At 48.0% G+C, this 19,991-nt stretch overlaps 1 protein-coding gene across 1 annotated transcript in view; it reads left to right on the top strand.

Annotated features, from left to right (window-relative positions):
* LOC138498180 (zinc finger protein ZFP2-like) overlaps positions 1-9,949 on the top strand; it is a 123,101-nt gene extending 113,152 nt beyond the window's left edge. The window contains exon 4 of the mRNA XM_069622063.1: positions 289-9,949. Coding sequence (XP_069478164.1) covers positions 780-2,036 — 1,257 coding nt within the window. The 5' untranslated portion in view covers positions 289-779 and the 3' untranslated portion in view covers positions 2,037-9,949. The remainder of the gene's footprint in view (positions 1-288) is intronic.
* Positions 9,950-19,991: the final 10,042 nt, after the last annotated feature.

Genomic DNA, 19,991 nt, shown 5'->3' with positions numbered 1-19,991 from the left:
CTTAAAATGGTTGTTCACCCAGCCTGTGTTTTTTCATTATGCTGTATCACACTAGTCCTGCTGCTTGTGTTCCCGATCACACTATATATTTTCTATCATTGGAACACTACTACTCTGCCACCTTTTAGGGCGCATCTCACCAATAGATTGTACCGTAGTATTCAAAGTCTTATTAGTTGCTCCATGAGTAATTTACTAATGTTGAGAACCATTCTGCCTGTTACATGTGATGCCTGTGACTGTGAAGGTGTTACAACTAATAATGTGCATCTCTTTTTATTTCAATAGGTGATCGATGCCCCAGAAATGCAACAGCAGTGATTGTTAATTTCTCTGGACTAACGCAGTGCAAACTTCATTGCTTGTGCAATTTCCAGACACCTTAGAAGTGTGGAAGTTTGGGGTCCATTTGTTTTTCAGAGTATTCAGGAAATGCAGTTGAAAAGCCTATTGGATACATGGTGGTTTCCATCCATCCAGCCCCTTCATGGTAACATCTAGTAACCAAGAGCTACAATAAATAACTAGCATTATACCCTAATGATAGCAACAGCCTGTGCTGTGTAGTAGGACACGCCTTTTTGTTGTGCCTATTATTCCTGAGAGAACCCATGTGAGTTCTATTTCTATACATTCTTAATGTAAGGCTAGTTTGTTTCAGTGATTTTCAATTTTTTTTATTGAAACCCCCTGTAAATGGGAAAACCGTATCCATGCACTGAATATTTAAAACACCTCTGAAGGAAGAAATCGTGTTTGTCACCAGAAATGACTTACACATGAGAAAGCTCAGAATTTGGGAAATGTCATCTCAGGAACATACGTATTGCCCACATGAGGACCGAGGTGAAAATAATTATCCGTGCGCTGAATTTGAGAGTAACGCCACTAGTGCCCATGTGCATGATACACTCACCAGGCGCCAGCAAATGCATATGTCTGGGAAACCTCACGAGTGCACTGAATGCGGGAAAGTGCTTGCTCGGAAGGGAGGTCTTATTCACCACCACAGAGCACGTACAGGGAGGAAACCCCATGAATGCAGTGAATGTGGGAAAGGGTTTGCTGGGAAGGAAGCGCTTACACTCCACCAGAGAATACATACAGTTGAGAAACCTCATGAGTGCACTGAATGTGGGAGAGGGTTTGCTCAGAAGGGAGATTTTACTATGCACCAGAGAACACATACAGGTGGGAAACCTCATGAGGGCACTGAATTTGGGAAAGGGTTTGATAAGAAGGAACATCTTATTAGCCACGAGAGAACACATACAGGTGGGAAACCTCATGTGTGCACTGAATGTGGGAAAGGGTTTGCTCAGAAGGGAAATCTTACTATGCACCAGAGAACGCATACAGGTGAGAAACCCCATGAGTGCACTGAATGTGGGAAAGGGTTTGCTCAGAAGGGACATCTTATTATCCACCAGAGGACACATACAGGTGAGAAGCCTCATGAGTGCACTGAATGTGAGAGAGCGTTTGCTAAGAAGGGACATCTTATTCACCACCAGAGAACACATACAGGTGAGAAACCTCATGAGTGCACTGAATGTGGTAGAGCGTTTGCTCAGAAGGGAGAACTTACTAAGCACCAGAGAGCACATACAGGTGCGAAACCCTATGAATGCACTGAATGTGGGAAAGGTTTTGCTTGGAAGGGAAATCTTAGTATGCACCTGAGAACACATACAGGTGAGAAACCTCATGTGTGCCCTGAATGTGGGAAACGGTTTGCTCGGATGGACTATTTTATTACCCACCAGAGAACACATACAGGTGAGAAACCTCATGTGTGCACTGAATGTGGGAAAGGGTTTGCTCAGAAGGGAGCTCTTACTATACACCAGAGAACACATACAGGTGGGAAACCTCATGAGTGCACTGAATGTGGGAAAGGGTTTACTCATAAGGGACATCTTATTCGGCACCAGAGAACACATACAGGTGAGAAACCTCATGAGTGCACTGAATGTGGGAAAGGGTTTGCTCATAGGCAAACGCTTAATTTGCACCTGAGAACACATACAGGTTAGAAACCTCATGAGTGCACTGAATGTGGTAAAGGGTTTGTTCATAAGGGAAATCTTATTCACCACCAGGGAACACATGCAGCTGACAAACCTGTGTGTTAAAGTGGAAACTTGTTTTTTTTGGGGGGGTGGAGGGCAGCGGCAGGTGGGTTACAGGTCATTGATTGCTAGATAACACATACAGTTGATAAACTACACAGGTACCGAATGAGAGAAAGGGTTTAGTCATAAGTGGGGTCTTATTTACCATCAGGCCACATGTGCAGGTTTGAAACCTCATAAGGGCACAACATCTAGGGCTTCTTTTTGAAGAGGGATCTCATTGTACACCAGAGAACACCTGCCGGTGTTAAACCTCCTTTGTGCACAGAATGTGGAAAAAGCTTCAATCTGAGCCATTCCCTTATTAGGTACTAGACTCCCCTTAAACATGAGGCTCCATTTCAGTGTCATAAATGCAGGAAATACTTCTGTACGCTGGATGTTCTTATCCACCAGGAGGGAGGACATGTAGGTGGAGATGTTCTTATCCACCATGAGTGAGGCCATGTAGGTGGAGATGTTCTTATCCACCATGAGTGAGGACATGCAGGTGGAGATGTTCTTATCCACCATGAAGGAGGGCATGCAAGTGGAGATGTTCTTATCCACCATGAGTGAGCGCATGCAGGTGGGGATGTTCTTATCCACCATGAGTGAGGGTATGCAGGTGGAGATGTTCTTATCCACCATGAGGGAGGACATGTAGGTGGAGATCTTCTTATCCACCATGAAGGAGGGCATGCAAGTGGAGATATTCTTATCCACCATGAGTGAGCACATGCAGGTGGGGATGTTCTTATCCACCATGAGTGAGGACATGCAGTTGGAGATGTTCTTATCCACCATGTACGAGGATATGCAGGTGGAGATGTTCTTATCCACCATGAGGGAGGACATGTAGGTGGAGATGTTCCTATCCACCATGAGTGAGGACATGCAGGTGGATATGTTCTTATCCACCATGAGTGAGGACATGTAGGTGGAGATTTTCTTATCCACCATGAGTGAGGACATGTAGGTGGAGATTTTCTTTTTCACCATGAGCGAGGACATGTAGGTGGAGATTTTCTTTTTCACCATGAGTGAGGCCATGCATGTGGATATGCTCTTATCCACCATGAGTGAGGACATGCAGGTGGAGATGTTCTTATCCGCCATGAGAGAGGACATGCAGGTGGATACATCTATTGTGCAATTGAATCTTCAGAGAGGGGGAGGAAGTGCTTCCTCAGTGGGACTAACACTGTGAAGACCTTTCTCTCCATTGCTGTTCCCAAATTCCTTTGGCACTCAAATAGTAGCTTATTATGATTAGTTAAATCACTGGTGTTTGAAATGCACCTCTTCTGCAATATTCTAAATGGAGACTGTACCTTCTGTATTAAGGTACCCATCCTATGGAACACATTGCCTAAGGGCCTTATGCAAATTAATGGGCACCAACGTTTTGTAAAAGCTTAAAGATTCTGTGGTTAAATCAATAATTATAGATCCTCATTTGTTATATGGGGAACTTGTTCTATTACTTATTTTCCAAGAGTATGCCGAGCTGTAAATGTGTAATCATTTATGTAGATGCTGCCAGAGAACATGTCCAGATGAGTAACCGCATTGGTGAAGTGAATGTGGGAAACCTTCAGTATTCTCTAAATACCTCTTGTTTGTCTTTGACACCATTGACCATTAGGTCCTAATTATTCTAACAGATCCCTGCATCAGAGACTCTGCCTACTCCTTTTTGCAATCTTCCAGGCTTTTAGAACATAAGGAGCTATGATGACTCATTTGATAAGAGTCCTTCCTTAACAGGATGTGGCGTGCCCCAATGTTCTGCCTTATCGCCTATCCTTAACATGTTCTGTCACTGGCCTGGCTAATCTAGTCCTACGGATTCACCTGCTACGGTTATAACACTAGGATCCTCTTATGCTTATTGGGTAGCTCAGCAAAGGCATCACTATACCTTCAGAGCTGTCTGAAAACTGAACGAGTGAATGTTTTCTCACTCACTAAAGCTGAACTCTAAGAAAACTGTATATTGTTTGTTGGGGTTGAACCGGGCACTTGGAAAGCTTCCCTGCCCTTTCTTCGAGCTTGGTGCTCGCGCCATTTCCCTGTCTGTCAAATTGACTGTGAGCTGTCACTTGTCCCTCAAACGCTGTGGTTGGCAGCAGTTTATTTCCATATTAAATAGTTGCAGTATAACCTCCCTTTCTCCAGCATGGGGTCTCTGGCATGGATTCACACGCTCATGAATATTCCCCGTCGTCAGGCCGGAAATCCTCGGTAAAAGTAAAAACAGTTTCCCTTACAAACTGTATTTCTCCTCCAAACCAATCACTGTACTCTGGGTCATACTGCCCTCTACCTAAACCCATCTTCTGTCAGCCATCTTTAGAATTTTACTGCACTTTCAAGTGTTGGGAGTCCTTGTGTTTTGCTCCATGAGCTATTCTACAGCTTTCATGCATTATTTTTAGTAAAAGTTCTATTTCTGTCAATACATAGCCCGTGCACTCTTTCCCATCGACAGCCAATCGGGGACCCGTTTGCCAGTAATTTTCTAGCCCCTCAATAGCAAGGATCGTCGAGTTTCATCGAGATTTCCAGAAGGCCATCGGGCCTACTCCGCACCTCTGACCATGTCGTAAGAGAAGGAGGGAAGTTCCCTTTTCAAGCTGTGCTCCAAGTGCGGACTGCGGAACGTGTTTGTGGAGGATAAACATCTTCAGTGCCTCTTCTTTCTCCAACTGGATGACAAAGAAGAGGGGTGTGAGATCTGCCTGGGATTCTCCAAGAGAACCATGAAGGATCGTCACAGTAGACTGGCGGCATGGCTAAGTGCTAAGGCCTCTGCCCGTGCCAGAAGTAGGGTCATGCCTCACCTAGGACCGGCCGGTCCGAAGAGCGGGCTCATAAGTCCTTTGAGGGTGCTCCAACTGTGGGGGCCCAACACAAGGCCAAGCACTGCAAGTCTGTTTCCATCGGGGTCGCCGTACAGGCAGGGTCCTGTGACAGGCAGGCTGCGATCAACCTCACCCTCTGCCTCCATCTCCAGTCATTGATCCAGTTCTTCCTCATATAGGAAATTACCCAACCCGGCCAAATTGCGAGAGAGGGCCGAAAAGCTGAGGGAGGATTGAAAAGAGATGACCGACCTGCCCAAGAATGCCAAAGCAGCGCAGTTAAAATCGTCATCGACGATTGAATTGGCGGTCGCTCTCGCAAAGTCCAAGGGGGCTGACACTAGGGTGGTAGCCCCAACTGCTGCCAGTATGTCCCTACCCCTGAGGCGGTAGTCCTTGTCAGGCACGGTGGGGAAGACCCCAGAGAAGATAATGCTGTTGTTGAACCTGGCTCCGACCCCTCAGGATGCAAAAAAAGGGGGGGTGGCAAGGAGGTTCCAGAACAGCCTCTGGTCGTACCCCAGGACATCGATAGTTCTTCCTCAGATGAGGAGGGCCAGGAGGCCGTACACACAATCCAGGAGGACGGCGGAAACACCAACTGCGACGAGGGCGCCGGGCCTAGTAGGCTTCCCACTCTGATCTCGCTGAGAGATGTGTCTCTAGACATCCTTTCCACCCTACACACGTTAGTGTTGGAAATTCAAAAATAGATGCTGCAGGCACCGGCCCCGGATTAGCCCCCGGCGAAGAAACGGAAGTGCTACCCAACGCCTCTGCATCAACTGCCACACCCATGATGGGTGGCCCCCCCCCCGTGGACCGGGATACAGCTACGGGTATGACGGACAACATCGTCAAGGCAGGCAGATCCCCGCAGCCGAGGGCATCCACACCGGAAGAGGTGGGGTTGTTTCATGCCATGATTGCCAGGACTTCCAAGCTCTTCCAGCTTATGCCCAGGAGACCAAGAACGAGGGTTTCCTATACTAGAGGCGTGAGGCCAAAAGGAAGACCATCATGGCGGTGGCCCTCCTGGATGACGTGTGGGAGGAAGCCTGGTCGTGTTGAAAAATCCTGCCACGGCCCTGGCCAAGCGGGATAGGCGTGCCCCAGAGTCCGCACCCAGGTGCTACGGTCGCCAGACTCGGTGGTGTCGGTGGCTGTGACCCTCATCATCGTCCTCAGTCCCTCCGGACAGCGAGGGGAAGAAGTTGGACATCGTAGGGAGGAAGGTCATCTACTCTGCAGTGTCGACCATAAAGGCAGCCAATGTGCTGGCGATCCGGCCCAGGTACGACAGGGCTTTGAGAGACAAACTGACACTGCTGCTGAAATTCCTTCCTGACGACAAGAGGGTGGAGGCGGTTGCACTCTTCCAGGAGGGGGGGAAGTGTCTTCGGACCATGCCATCATGGTGGCCCTGGATGTCACCGACACAGCGTTCCAGCAGATGGGGAACAGTGTCTGCCTCCATTTTTGTGGCTGGCTGAAGGCCCCCAATTTCTGCCAGGAGATCCAGACAGGGGTACTTGACATGCCCTTCGAGAGACAACCTCTTCGGGAAGACCGTTGTCTAGTCCTTGCAGGCCATCAAGATGGATACAGAGACGGCTCGTGCCCTGGGTACAGTCCAACAACACTGCTCTTCTTTTCGTGCCTCTGGCAGAAAATCAGGAAGATCGACAAAAGGTTTCTCCTCATCTCGACAGCCCTCTCGGTCCATGACCTAGGAGGCCTACAGAGTCAGTTCCAAGGATTTCGCAGGAGGTGGTCAGCGCCGCTGTTGCCCCCAAGGCAGAATGCAGACGCTGAAGCAGGAATGAAGAGGCCTGGATATCGGGCCCCCACCCATGCACCCCGGTGGCAGGCCGGCTGACGAGATTCATCAGCGAGTGGAAGAAGATCTTCACTGACAGATGGGTGCTGGACGTTTTCGCCCACGGGCATACCCTGAAGCTTCAGCAAAAGTGTCAGCGGGTCCCTCCAGTAGCCCGGCAAGAGCAGCATATCCCTCAGCTCCTGCAGATGGTATGGGCCATGCTAAGAGGGTGATAGAGCTAGTTCCAAGACGACTCTGGGGCTCCAGAGTCTACTCCAGATACTTCTTAGTCAAAAAGAAGACTGGGGGCTGTAGGCCCATCCTAGACCTGTGGCATCTCACGAAGTACCTCAAGTCCCAATTATTCAGGATGGTCGCGTTGCAGCACGTGCTCAGCCAACTGGAAGGAGACTTCTTGACAGCGCTGGATCTGGGGGACGCATGCTTCCACATTCACAGGAAACATTGGAAGTTCCTAAACTTCATAGTATAGGGTCATCACTACCAATTCAAGGCTCTCCCTTTCGGCCTAAGTTGTTGCCCAGGGTGTTCTTGAAGTGCCTGGCACCAGTGGCGGCCTGTCTACAGCTATGAGGGATAAACGTGTACCCGTACCTCGATGACTGACTCATCCAGGCCAAGTCAAGAGAGGTAGCCGTCGAACACACGAAGAGAACCGTCCAGCTGCTGACGGATCTGGGGTTCTCTGTCAATTATCCAAAGTCCTGCTTGACGCCCTTGCAGAACGCTCTATTCCTGGGAGTCAGGTTCAACACGGTCTCCTGCCTGGCATCGCCCTCGAACGAGAGGGTAGCAGCCGTGCAGTGGAAGGTGCAACGGCTGTTGTCACAGAAGACTGCCACGGTGCGGACCATCAAGTTGCTTCTCGGCATGATGTTGTGTATCTACCTTATCCCACTCTTCAGGTTATGGATGCTACCTCTTCAGGAGTTCCTGGACGCTCGCTGGGTACAAGTGTCCGAAAGCTTCACAGACAAGATTCCCCTCAACACAGAGTTCCGTCGGATGATAAGGTGGTGGGGCGTACACTCCAACATTACCCGGGGCACAGGATTTCAGAGGCCCCCCCATACCAGGACACAGTAGCAGGGGTGCCTTCCTCGAAGGCTGGGGAGTGTATGGGAGGAAAAGTCTTTTTGGGCCCCTTCCCCTCCATTCCAACCCACCTGCACGTTATGTTCACCCGCGGCTACCCCTGCGCCTGTGTCCAGGGTTACCGGGTGGCCGTGGAGCGATACATATGGATGCAAAGCTTGATTAAAAGGCTACCTACACACTCCATTTTGTACCAAACTCAGACTTATTTTGTACATGGCAAATGGGCCTCATAAGCAAAAGCGGCCTGCAGGGCTGCAACTCTCCCCTTGAGTGGGCCAGTTACTTCCCTCACCCTCCTCCCCTCTGTGTACCTGCAGCAGGCCTGTTCTCCCATGAGACTAGGCGGGAGCAAGCTACAAGACAAACACTTTATCTTTCACCTTCCGCAGTCCATCGCTGACCTGTGAATGACCGTGCAAAAGCCGAGTTTGAGAGAAACAATTAATCTCCACAAACATGTCCCATCCCTTGTAGACCCTACATTTATGATATGTGCTGTGGATATTCCCCCAACCTCGTGCCTCTTTTCTAACAGACACATACCCCACGCCTGTGTGCCACTCTGTTTCACCCACACTGTTAATCCCCCTGTAAAGGCTATGAATTCCCTTCCATGGACGTGTGCTGAGGGACTGAGCCTATGTAATTAAACAAGACCATCTTTACCTATTGCACTGTACATAAAGCGATAGTTTACATGTCTTAGTCCCATACTGTTGGTCGAACATCGTTCTTTGTCAAAGACCTACACTAATGTATGATATGCTAATTCACTTACTCGATATGATGCAAGGCACAAGATCCGGATGCTCAATGGCTTTTTAATACTATGTATGTCTGCAACCTTGTTCAACTAGTATACGATACTCATGTGTACAATATAGAATGGCTAAATAAATAACTCATTATCATTATATAGAATGGCAAGGCCACGAGGCTAATGTAAATAGGTTAGTTGCGCAGCATGATGAGGATGATGATGATGGTGGTAAACGTAACGGTATGACCTATGTTGTAATCAGAGCTTGCATATTGTTTGTTGTACCTACAGTAACAATGGCATGATGTTACCTTATCCAAACGATTCACATATAACCCCCCAAAGTGAACGGGAATCAGCTCAACAGGCCCCAGGGCCTTCTCTCCCCTCTCTTGCAGCACACTCAGCCCCCACCATCCTCCCCCTCTCACAGGGCTGATGGCTGAAGGCCTTTTTTCTCACTGATGCCCTGATGTTACAAATATGACCTCTCACCCTTCCGCTGAGCTCGCATCACGTATCCACCCCCCTTCAGCCCCCTGACTCATGATGTCACCATGAACTTGTCATGTACCCCCCAGACTATGGTTAAAGAAATACGGGCACAAAGCCCCTCAACCCAATGCCTTCTGAAGTAAAGATTACATACCCCTCATCAACGTTCCACCCCAGCTCACGCCACACCCCTGATCCCATGTGTGGCACTATATTCTCCTCACGATAACAAACACTAAATTAATGTCTTACGAGATCTAAAAGAATGGTTGATAAATGGGACAGCATAATCTCATGAATAAGTTATGCACCTGGACCCATGCATTCTCTCTTTCATGGCCCATGTCAAATGTTTTGTAATATATCTCTCAATTATTATTATTATTAAATTAAATAATGATATGCCAAACTGGCTAAATAATGTACTAGGTGTGTGTGGCCACAAGGGCAAATGTTATGTAGGATAAATTGTAACAGCTCGGACATCATCTGTGCCTGCGCTCCACCCAGACGAGAACAGCTGACCCGTGCACCCCGAAATGGCACCACGTGGATCTCCGCTAATCTTGGAGCATCATCCTTATAGTATACAGTGTCCAGTTTGTTCTACCCAATCCCCATGATTTATGTGCCCCCTATAGCTTACATCATCAATGACACGATTTTGTAATAAATATGAATGTTTTTCTATTGTCTAGCAGAGCGCTCTCAGAGTTTGCAGAGTTCTCTGCTTGCCTTATTTGATTTTGGATAAACTTTACTTTTATCTTCACCCGCACTTGGTCCTGGTCTCATTCCCTCCTGGGGTGTGTCCATTACTGACTCTCATTGGGGAGTTTTTAACTGCATTTTTGGGGACGCTTATTTACATTTGGTGACACCAACGCTATAGCGTTCTTTTCGTTCCTTTTGGCACGAGACGTCCCCGGCCACAGCGGAGACCCAGGGTGCGCCCCTTCAACAGAGCTGCCCGCCTACAGCAACCGGTACACTTAGACGTGCGCACGCAGTAGGGCGAGAGGGCATGGGTCCCACTTTGCAAAACCCACCGAACCACTCGCCGGAGCTGGGTGTGGTCATTGAGTGCGGGGCAGTGCCTGGACAGACCGGGTCCGGAGGGTCTTGGATCAAGATGGACACGTGAGTATCAAGTGCGAGCAATGCTAAAAGAAGCTAGAAGAGGGTTATGGGTGTAGCATACGGTGTAAGATGAAGTAAATGGGGGACTAAAAGAGGGTAACAGTTAACATAGCTAAGGGGGGAGGGGTCTCGCGAGTCTAATCTATTCGTATTCTTTCTGCATATGGCCATTAGGACAGTTAAGGAGATTACGAGGTGAAAGAGGAATACAGGAACCTAGCCCCGTGAGGGGGTGGAAGGTGGCGCCTCATAGGGCTATCTCGACTAGTGCTGGATATAAAGAGGAAAATAAGTGGAATCAATGGGAGTCTTACATAAGGGGAAGACTAGGAATACAATTTAGAAACGCTTTACTCTTTTTCTTTGGGTCAAGGGAAATCTATAAGGGATTAAGGCAGAAAAGGGCCTAGAGTATCAGGGGATCAACTACAAGGGCATTGGGGACAGATAGGGAGAATGTATGTTAAATGTTACATGTGATTTGTTTCTTGGTTGGTGTTATGTAATTGCCTTGTTGTGTTTGGTGCACTTCATGTACACGGACAAGCCGTGAGAACACACATATTGCATTATCGTTTTATACACTGTGTCATAATAAGTGTGACAAATTGAAGAAATATTGAGTATTGTGATAGAGGTACTATATAAAGGCACTAAGTATTAAAGTATTGCGAATTGCACCTTGTATAACACAGACTCAGGTGGGAGAGAAAGTGCGGGGACAAAATGGGTGCAGAAACACCATTGGCCAACATCTGCCAAAGCTTGCCCGGTTATACAGAAAGGATTACAAAATACCATGATCAGTGGATCACGGAATTGAAAGGGGAAGGACTACCCCAGGTATGGCCAACAGGAGGATCGTTCGATAAAAATGTCCTAGACTTGGTAGCCACATGTCTGTTTATGAAATATAAAGGTAAACAGTACTACAATAGAAGGGAGATATTAGACTTGTGGAGGCTCTTCGAGTAAGTACCTCCAATCAAACCAAAGAACAGATCTCATCTCCCTGGCAGTAGATAGCAGTGGGAAGGGGGGGGGGAAGAGAAGGAAGGCCAAATAGAGGTTGCACGGCTATACCCAATCCTGCCAAAACCAGTACCAGCTGAGGGATACAGCGACCCAGTGTACGTGCCCAAGCCACCCACCCCGTACGCACCTCAACCTGCAGCCCAACCCCTATACGAATGCCAAAGAGCAGGTGGACAGGTAAGGACCCCAGTCATAGATATCGAAAAATTCACACAAGATCTAGACTCACGACTAATCATGCCCGAACTGAACTGTCCTGATAGAGAAACCTATGTGAACAAGGAGGACCTAGCACCTCCAGAATAGAACAGACACAGGCGTCACAAACACTTGAGAGGTCTATGGAAGAGGGGTGGAAGAAGGGGGAAATATTGTTCCGAATAAATGACACACCAACAAGGATAATAGAAATAGATCAGGAGGTAAACGAGGCAGGTGCAGAGGAGGGGGCATGGCATCAGAAAGAGAGGAAGAATGTTGGTGCGACATAGAAGAGCAAGAACAAGAAGAGAGGACAGTAGGGATAGCAGCAGGTGGGGCGCCAACAGTTGTAGAACAAACTCCCTAGGGAAGGGTGATGGAAGAAGAGTGCAATGGACGACTGAGGAACAGAATGGGGCGGATGGTGATATTAGGAAAGAAGGGAGCAAAGGTAAATACAGGGAAGGCAGCGTGAACTCAATTGCAGTTACCTCCGATACACGGGGGGGGGACCTAATTACATACCCTGGGCCCAAATGGATAAGGCAAATTTACCATAACTGTTACCCCCTCTTTCAGGTGGGGCAAATAAGTGGATATACGCATTTGAGAAAAACACTGCCGGGGTTCCCTTGGCAGTAGGCAATATCAAAAGTTTATTAGTCTCTGCAGTAGGTGATCAAGCTAACAGGGTTTGGGCAAAAGCGGGTTATCCTGGAAAAACACTAGACTGTGATTGCCACGATGGGGCATCCTTTAACACAGTAAGAGCAAGAGTATGGGATGCACTACGAGACACTTTCCCTGACACACCAAATTTACAGTCTGTAATGCAGTGTACAATGGGTGAGGAAGAGGATGCAATGGCCTTCATTTTATGGGTGCAGGAGATGTGGAGGGCGGAGACGGGCACAGCTTAGTACCAATTGACCTCCCTGTTCTACTTCATAATCAAAAGTGGCCTTCCGAAGGAAGTTCAGAAGGCCCTTGATAAAATAGGTGGGATAGAAGCCAAACACTGGCCAGAAATACAGAGCATTATAGAACATCATTGCAAGAGAATCAAAGAAAGAGAAAGAGAGATAGTACAGAATAGACTGGCAGACAAGGCTAAATTCAAACAAAACTGGTGAAGGTCGCAGCAGCGGTAACCGTCCTCCCCACAAACAGAGAATGAGAGGAGGAGGAAGGGTCGATAGCAATACAAGCCAGGATGGCAGCAAACTGGGCAGGATATGGACAGGAGCAGTGGAATGGTGAGGAACAATATGGAGGACCACGATGGCAAGCAAGAAGCGCCCGTGGAGGAAGAGGTGGGTAAAGAGGATCTAGAGGTGGTGGATACAGGTACATAGAGTTCGGAGGCCAGGGACCTAGAGGAGGACAAGGAAACTGCTGGAACTGTGGGAGGTGGGGGCATTTCTCAAGGGAGTGTCAAAGTCGCCCCATGAACAATTATCAAAACGAACTGCAGAATGGTCACCCCCACCCATGGAGCCCGCACGGGCTACAAATGGGTGGCGGAAGGAGAGAAGATCAACCCGATCAGAGGTACACAGATGATCGCACCCACAGAACGTACAAAAACACCCACAGTCCCGAGAACATATGGCCCCTGTTCGAGGTAATCCTTTTGTTACCACGGCAGATGGTGCCCCCGCACCTTTTGGGGGAGTGGCAGTGGTGTCAGGCAATGTTTTTGATAATGGGGGAAATACAAGATATTCAGCATAGGACAGCCCACAGAGAGCACTTGTGTGTTCAGTACTATCAACGACCCTTGACGCAGCTGAGGAACCACTGGTGGGGGCAGAGATAGGAAAAAAACAGTTCATTTTTATGGTAGTGGCTGTGTTTCGGGAACAGAAAATCGTGCCTACAAGAAGGCAGGTTTCCGTTATCTAATCTTAAAATGGAGACACCGGGGTTCTCTGGGGCGGTAGTCGAGGTTCCATACACAGAAGAATTGGATGTAACAGTGGGGGGGGAAACAGTGCGGGCACCCCTACTGTATTACGAAAAGTCACCCATAAATTTGCTGGGGAGGGACCTTAGTAAGCTCAATATGACCATTTCCTTTACAGAAAGAGGGCTAGTGTGTTCTACCCCTGGGATATGCCCAATGCGAACAATGTTAGTGATACACAAACGAGCCATGGGACAGCAAGTATGTGGAATTCCCGTAGACCCAGACATGTTCATACAGGGGCTGAAAACAGTAGCGCAGGTTGTACCTGTCTGGAAAAAGGGCTGGTGCAAGAAAGGAGTGTGCAAAAGGCGATAGAGGTCTGTGGAATTCACGCGTTCAACTCTAACTACATTTCCCAGCATGCCTTGGGGAGAATTGTAGTTGCGGTCGTGCGCCCGTTGACACAGCTGGTAAGGATTAACAAACGTTTATAAGGAGTTACAGAGCCACGGCAGGTGTGGCTTATTTTGTGTATCGAAGCAGGAGCAAGGCGAAGCTACGGCAGCAGCATGTGAAAACTCTCTACGGGAACACGGAAATACAGGCGGCTGCGGAACCAATTTTAGAAGCTGAAGACTGCCACGTCCGGGAAGGCTTGCGGGTCTCCCGGACTTGAGTTAAGTACAGGGCGCGTGGCGGCTGGCAGAATCACGCTTTTATGGGTGTTATTTGCTGTGTGTGGAAACGGCACGCTTACCGCTCGGACATAAAGTAGTTTGTCCTTGTTTCTAGTATCCTGCCGCCTTGATAATCCAGTGCTAGAAGTTTGTTTGCTCACAAGGTTCATTGATCAATGCGGATGGAACAGCCATTACTGCATTATATAACAACAAATCGCGTTCTAAAATCATAAGGGGCATATGTTATTTGTTATTTAGGTTGCTGCAAATACGTTCCACGTTTCAGGTTATGTGTGCATATTCATTGTTTTCTGTAAGCCCACGGGCCATGTGTTTGTTGAATTCATTGTGGGTTTTTCTCCCAAGTACGACATGTGCAGAGTATCATCTATGTTTCTGTGTTTACGAGGTCGTAGGGACAGGTCTAAGACTATGTTAGATGCACGTATTAAGGTGTTTCAAAGCTCAGGTCTATAGTCTGTGTATGGTATGCTGGATACAGGTGTAAAGTGTTCAGAGGAAAGTAGGTAGGGTTCTTTCCCGTTGCTTCCCTTGTCCTATCCAACATAGGTTTTCCTAATCCTCTTTCCGGTGTTCCTAATTTCCCCACCCTATCCACAACCTCTTCCTAACTCCTCTTCCCCCCATTGGCTGCCACGTGGTGTCCTGTTTATTCTATCAGGTGCCTGTGCCAACCACGGGTGGAGGGTCGACTTCATTCGGCTTCTGTGGTTCGGGAGAGTGTCGAATTCTCTTCCCTTGTACGGAGTATTATTGACATAATAAGCCAACCACATATTGGGATACTTACAACCACCCAAGCCAAATGGACGCGACACCTCCGCCTTTAGCCGATGTGCTAAAGGCTCTTCAGGATATTCAGTTGGAGTTGGCACATGCCAGACAAGAGTCAGATAATCTAAAAACACAAGTTCAGAGTTTGGTAGCTCAGGGAATTCCTTTGGAAGGCAACAGAACTCAGGGAGTGTCCACAAGTCAAAATCCAACAATCATTGTGAAACCTCCGAGTAGTGTTCCTCTAGCAGCGCCGGAGTGGTTTGCGGGAGATCCTCGCAAATACATGACGTTCCTCACCCAATGCAGATTACATTTTTCGTGTAAACCCACAGCTTTTGAGAGTATACAGGCGAGAACAGCTTTTTAAATCTCCTATTTAACTGGAGATGCAGCGGCTTGGGCCATGCCTTTGGTACAAAAGGATGATCCATTGCTATATAATTGGGATGGTTTCTTGGCAGAATTTGGCAGACTATTTGATAGAAGAGAAGTGTCCTTAGCACAGGACAAAGAGTTGTTGGGATTGAAGCAAGGAACAAGGGATTGGTCACTTATGTCACACAATTTAATCGGCTGGTAATCGAAATAGAGTGGCCAGTGGCTAAACAAACAGTGTTATTTTACCAGGGGTTACGCGAAGAACTCAAGGATGCTATTGCTCAAGTAGAGCCGCAACCAGGTACTTGTACGGCAAAGATTGACTTGGCATTACGATTGGATCATAGGATGAATGAGCGAAAAGGGGATAAGAAAAGACCGGAGGCTGGATAGAGGTAGAGGAGGAAAACTGAGTGAAGGTGAACCTATGCAAATTGGCAGTATTAGAGGACCATTATCAGCCTTAGAAAAGGAACAACGTAAAATGAATAAATTGTGTCTTCATTGTGGGCAGGCGGGACACTTTATACGTACCTGTCCCAACACCCCGCAAAAGAAGGTGGGTGGAGAAAAGAGTATGAAGGAGTCGGGAAAAGAGTTGGGCCGACCTTAGGGGGAACACAGGTGTCAGGCCCGAACGAAGTCAGGTTCCCAAGATTGGTGGCAAATACGATGGGAAGTAAAACTTCTCATTTATACATTCTGGTAACATTATATTTTGCGTGTACTAAACAAGAAGTGATGGCCATGGTAGATTCTGGGGCTACAGGCAATTTTGTGGATATTTCATTTGCTGAAAGGTTGGGATTACCCTTGGTTGATAAACAAAAGATGGAGGGAGTGCAATCTGTGGATGGTTCACCACTAATATCAGGGCCCATCCGGAAACAGACACAAGTCATGGAAATGATTTGTACATCTGGGCATAAGGAGGAAATCATGTTCAATTTAGTTGCAGCCCCACAGTTCGGATTGATTTTGGGTATGCCATGGTTGGTGTTACATAACCCTCGGATTGATTGGGTAAGACAAGTCTTGTGGTTTGAGGAGGAAAGTTGTCAGGAACATATGGTACCAGAAGTAGGACCTGTCCAATTTTTGGTAGAGAAAGGATTGGACAATCAGGTGGTGGGGGCCATGAGTGGAGAGATTCCGTCACAGTATCAAGAATTTCTCCAGGTATTTGACAAAAGGGTAGCAGAGCAGTTACCACCTCATAGACCATATGATTGCGTGATTGATCTTGAGGAAGGAGCAAAATTACCTTGCAGCAGGATTTACGCTCTTACTGAAAAAGAAAATAAGTATTTACGTGACTATTTGGATGAGATGTTGGCTAAGGGGTTTATAAGACACTCTACGTCCCCGGTCTCCTCACCATTGTTTTTTGTTCCAAAAAAAGAATGCACTTTACGAACTTGCATAGATTACCGGGCATTAAATAAGGTAACAATTAAGAACAGGTTCCCATTGCCTCTGATTGCAGTCCTTTTAGATAAAGTAAGGACAGCCACAATTTATACTAAATTGGACTTGAGAGGAGCTTATCATCTGATAAGAGAGCAGTGCAGGACCCTCCAGTCTTCCTACTTCGTGTCAGTCCAACAGTCGCTTCAGGAACCGTGAGCCTGCAGGATCTGCCAGGAACCTCTGCCTCAGCTACAGCCTTCTTCTTCATTTAAGGTATTGTTCAAATCCGGTTGTTCGTTCCATCTGACCGCAGTGAAAGTTTTTGTAACCTTTCATCAATCCGAGGGCTTGTCCTTCTCCATTCTTTAAAGTAACTTTTCATCCGACCAACTTCAATCGGAACTCTTGCCAAAGACTTAACCGCAAACTACCCTGAACTGAGTGATCCTCTGCAAAGACTTTGATCCATGGACTTTGGCCCAGGCCTCTTGGTTTGATTTCCTCACTGTAGTTACTTTTTCTAGATTGCCTTGCTTACTTACTTGTTGGTGCTCCTCAACTTTTGTCTAACCTTGTCTTTCCCTCCCATTTAAATTGATGGAGTGCCATTTTGCTGACACTTAATTTTGAGCTTAACTTGTCCAGAATCTATTGGGTAGGGTGTAGTGTATTAATGGTGTCATTTTTCTACTGCTTTACTTTGGTGAATTGTTTTATAACTGATGTGTAAATAAATGTATATTCGTTTACTCAGAAACCTTGAGTCAGTGCTCATTTGAACCATAGTAATTGCTGTCTTACCGTATCTCTCCAGGACTGAAATCTCTTCACTGGCTCCCAGTGGCTGCGAGGATTAAGTTCAAAACCCTCTGCATTGTCCACAAGGCCTTCTGGGGCCTGGGGCCACAATACCTTCAACTCTCTCTTCCTAAATATCTGCCTTCACGAGCCCTTCGCTCATCCGTCTCCAACTCTCTCATGGTCAGCCGCTTCTCGAAGCAACGAGCTGGGGGCAGATCTCTCTCCGCAGCAGGGGCCTCCCTCTGGAACAGCCTTCCTGCCTCCCTGAAACTTGAGGAGAACCATCTCCGGTTCCGGAAGCACCTCAAAACCTTCCTCTTCGCTTCTGCCTTCTCTCTCCCTCTCCCCTGCTAAACCTGCTTAACTCCCCTTCGAAGTCTGCACTTAACCTGCATCTGGGCCACTCTGTGACCTCGGCCCAGGGCCCAGCCACTCTCCACTTGCACTGCCTCCCTGGCTCCCCCTGCACTGCGGGACTGTCACTGCATCCCTACAGCCGCCTTCCCAGCACTTGCTCTGCACTTACCTCGCACTTGCCACCAGCTGGCCCTTTTATTTATTATTTATTATTTTATTACGCTACTTACCCTGTATTGCACTTTCCCCCCCACCTCCTCCCCCTGCACTTCTCCTTTTCCCATTACCTCTGCACTTGCGCGATCTGAATGACACCTGGCCTAGTAGGATCGTTTGTCTGTCTTCCCCTTGTTTCCCCCCCTCCCTGCCTCGTCGCGCCTTGAAACACTCGTGTATAGGCGCGTTACAAATACCATATCATATCATATCATAACTATTGGTACTGCTCACTTTACTCTTGAGATCATTTTGGCTGCTCAGCCATCCCTACCACTTTACTGTGTAGTACAGGCTAATTGTGTGACGTGTTCCCAAAGGGTACTGCATATGATTCTGTCTAACGCCCCATTTCCCCATCCTAGCCCGTAGGATACTTAGAAGCTTTGCCCCCCCTCCCCTTTTCTGACACGAACACTTTACTACACAGTGAACGACAACGGACTAACATCAGAGCCGTTTACCTGACCTGTCCCAACACAAGGGTCAGGCAGAGTCAGGCAATTGAACATAACTACACACACCTGATGGCCCTTTCCCTTCTCCACAGGGATGAAAGGCAGAGCACAAGAGCACACTTCGACGAAGGCCGAACACATGCGGATACAGCTACAGCGACCGGCAGTTCAAACATGGAGAAAGGCAGCGAGACCTGGAGGGACGACGAAGGCGGAACTGCCCTTGGCCTTTTCAACTCAGACCTGCCACGCTGCCGAAAAGGAAAGCATAAGACCGCGAAGTCCAGCTGGCGTATGGTGTGAGAGGTGTCAATGGCACACAGGGCTCTCCCGCCCTGATAGCCAAAGCAGCAGTAAGCGCTTGCCGCCGTGGTGCCGTCCTTGACTCCTGAGACAAGAAACTCAACAGTTCAGCACAGCCAGTGAGTCGGAGGAGACAGATAGTGAAACTCAACTGTGCTGGGCCCATGGTTGCAGGCGGCAAACATGTTGAACAAAGAACTTGTAGAATTGAACTTTAAAGACACCCTAGTAGAAGGTTCAGAAGCAGATAGGTCAGGAGTCACAGGCGCTCCCTCAAAGGACTCTAACTGAAGCCATATTGATATTGATATTTTACACGTGTTCCAAAGTTCAACGAGGCAAGGTAGGGGAACAAGGGAGTAGAAAAACAATGATCTTACTAGGCCCAGTGACATTGCGAACATGCAAGTGCATGGGAAAGGGGATGTGCGGGGGGGAGAAGAGGTGGAAAGTGCTGAGCAATGGAATACAGATAAATAGTTAAAAGCAATCGACGGTGATAGTGCAGCCAGCAAATGGCAAGCGCTATGCGTAAGACAACAAACGGGGTGTGTCTGATAAGTGCAGAAAAGGGGAGACGGAGGGGCCTGATGTTTACAGATACAGACCCCAGTGCAAGGGATCACCAGGAGGCAGTGTAGGTGGGTGGCAGGGTAATCAGAGAGTAGAAGCAGGTAGATTTAGAAAGAGGCTGTTACAATAATGAAGCCTAGAGAGGACCTCGGCTCGAGAGACAGTGAGCTTCTGGGGGAAGGTGAGGAAGGGCAGAATACCTCTGAGGAGGTGCAGTGGGAAGTTTGACTTTTTCGAGACATCAGAGATGTGGGCACAGTAGGAGAGCATGGAATCAAAGATGACACCGAGGTTCTTATCCTCACATGTCGGAGTAGGAGGGCCAAGGGAGGCCGCGCACAGAGAGACGGGAAAGAGGGAGAAGGGGTGCCGATGAGGAGAATCTCAGTATTGCTGGCATTCAGGCAGAGATCGCTGCCAGCTCACCAATCCAGAATGGCAGGTAGGCAGTCAGAGATGGGAGAAGGTGAGGAGGTGGCCGAGGGGAGCAAGAAAATGAGTTGAGTGTCATCTGCATAGCTCTGAAAGTTGGAGCAGAAAATAGCAATGCAGTGG

The sequence above is a fragment of the Ambystoma mexicanum genome, chromosome 5q (assembly GCF_040938575.1).
Source record: "Ambystoma mexicanum isolate Mex_15411 chromosome 5q, UKY_AmexF1_1, whole genome shotgun sequence".
NCBI classification, from domain to species: domain Eukaryota; kingdom Metazoa; phylum Chordata; class Amphibia; order Caudata; family Ambystomatidae; genus Ambystoma; species Ambystoma mexicanum.
The sequence above is the reverse complement of the archived record's forward strand: the minus strand, read 5'-3'. Positions and strand labels throughout refer to the sequence as shown.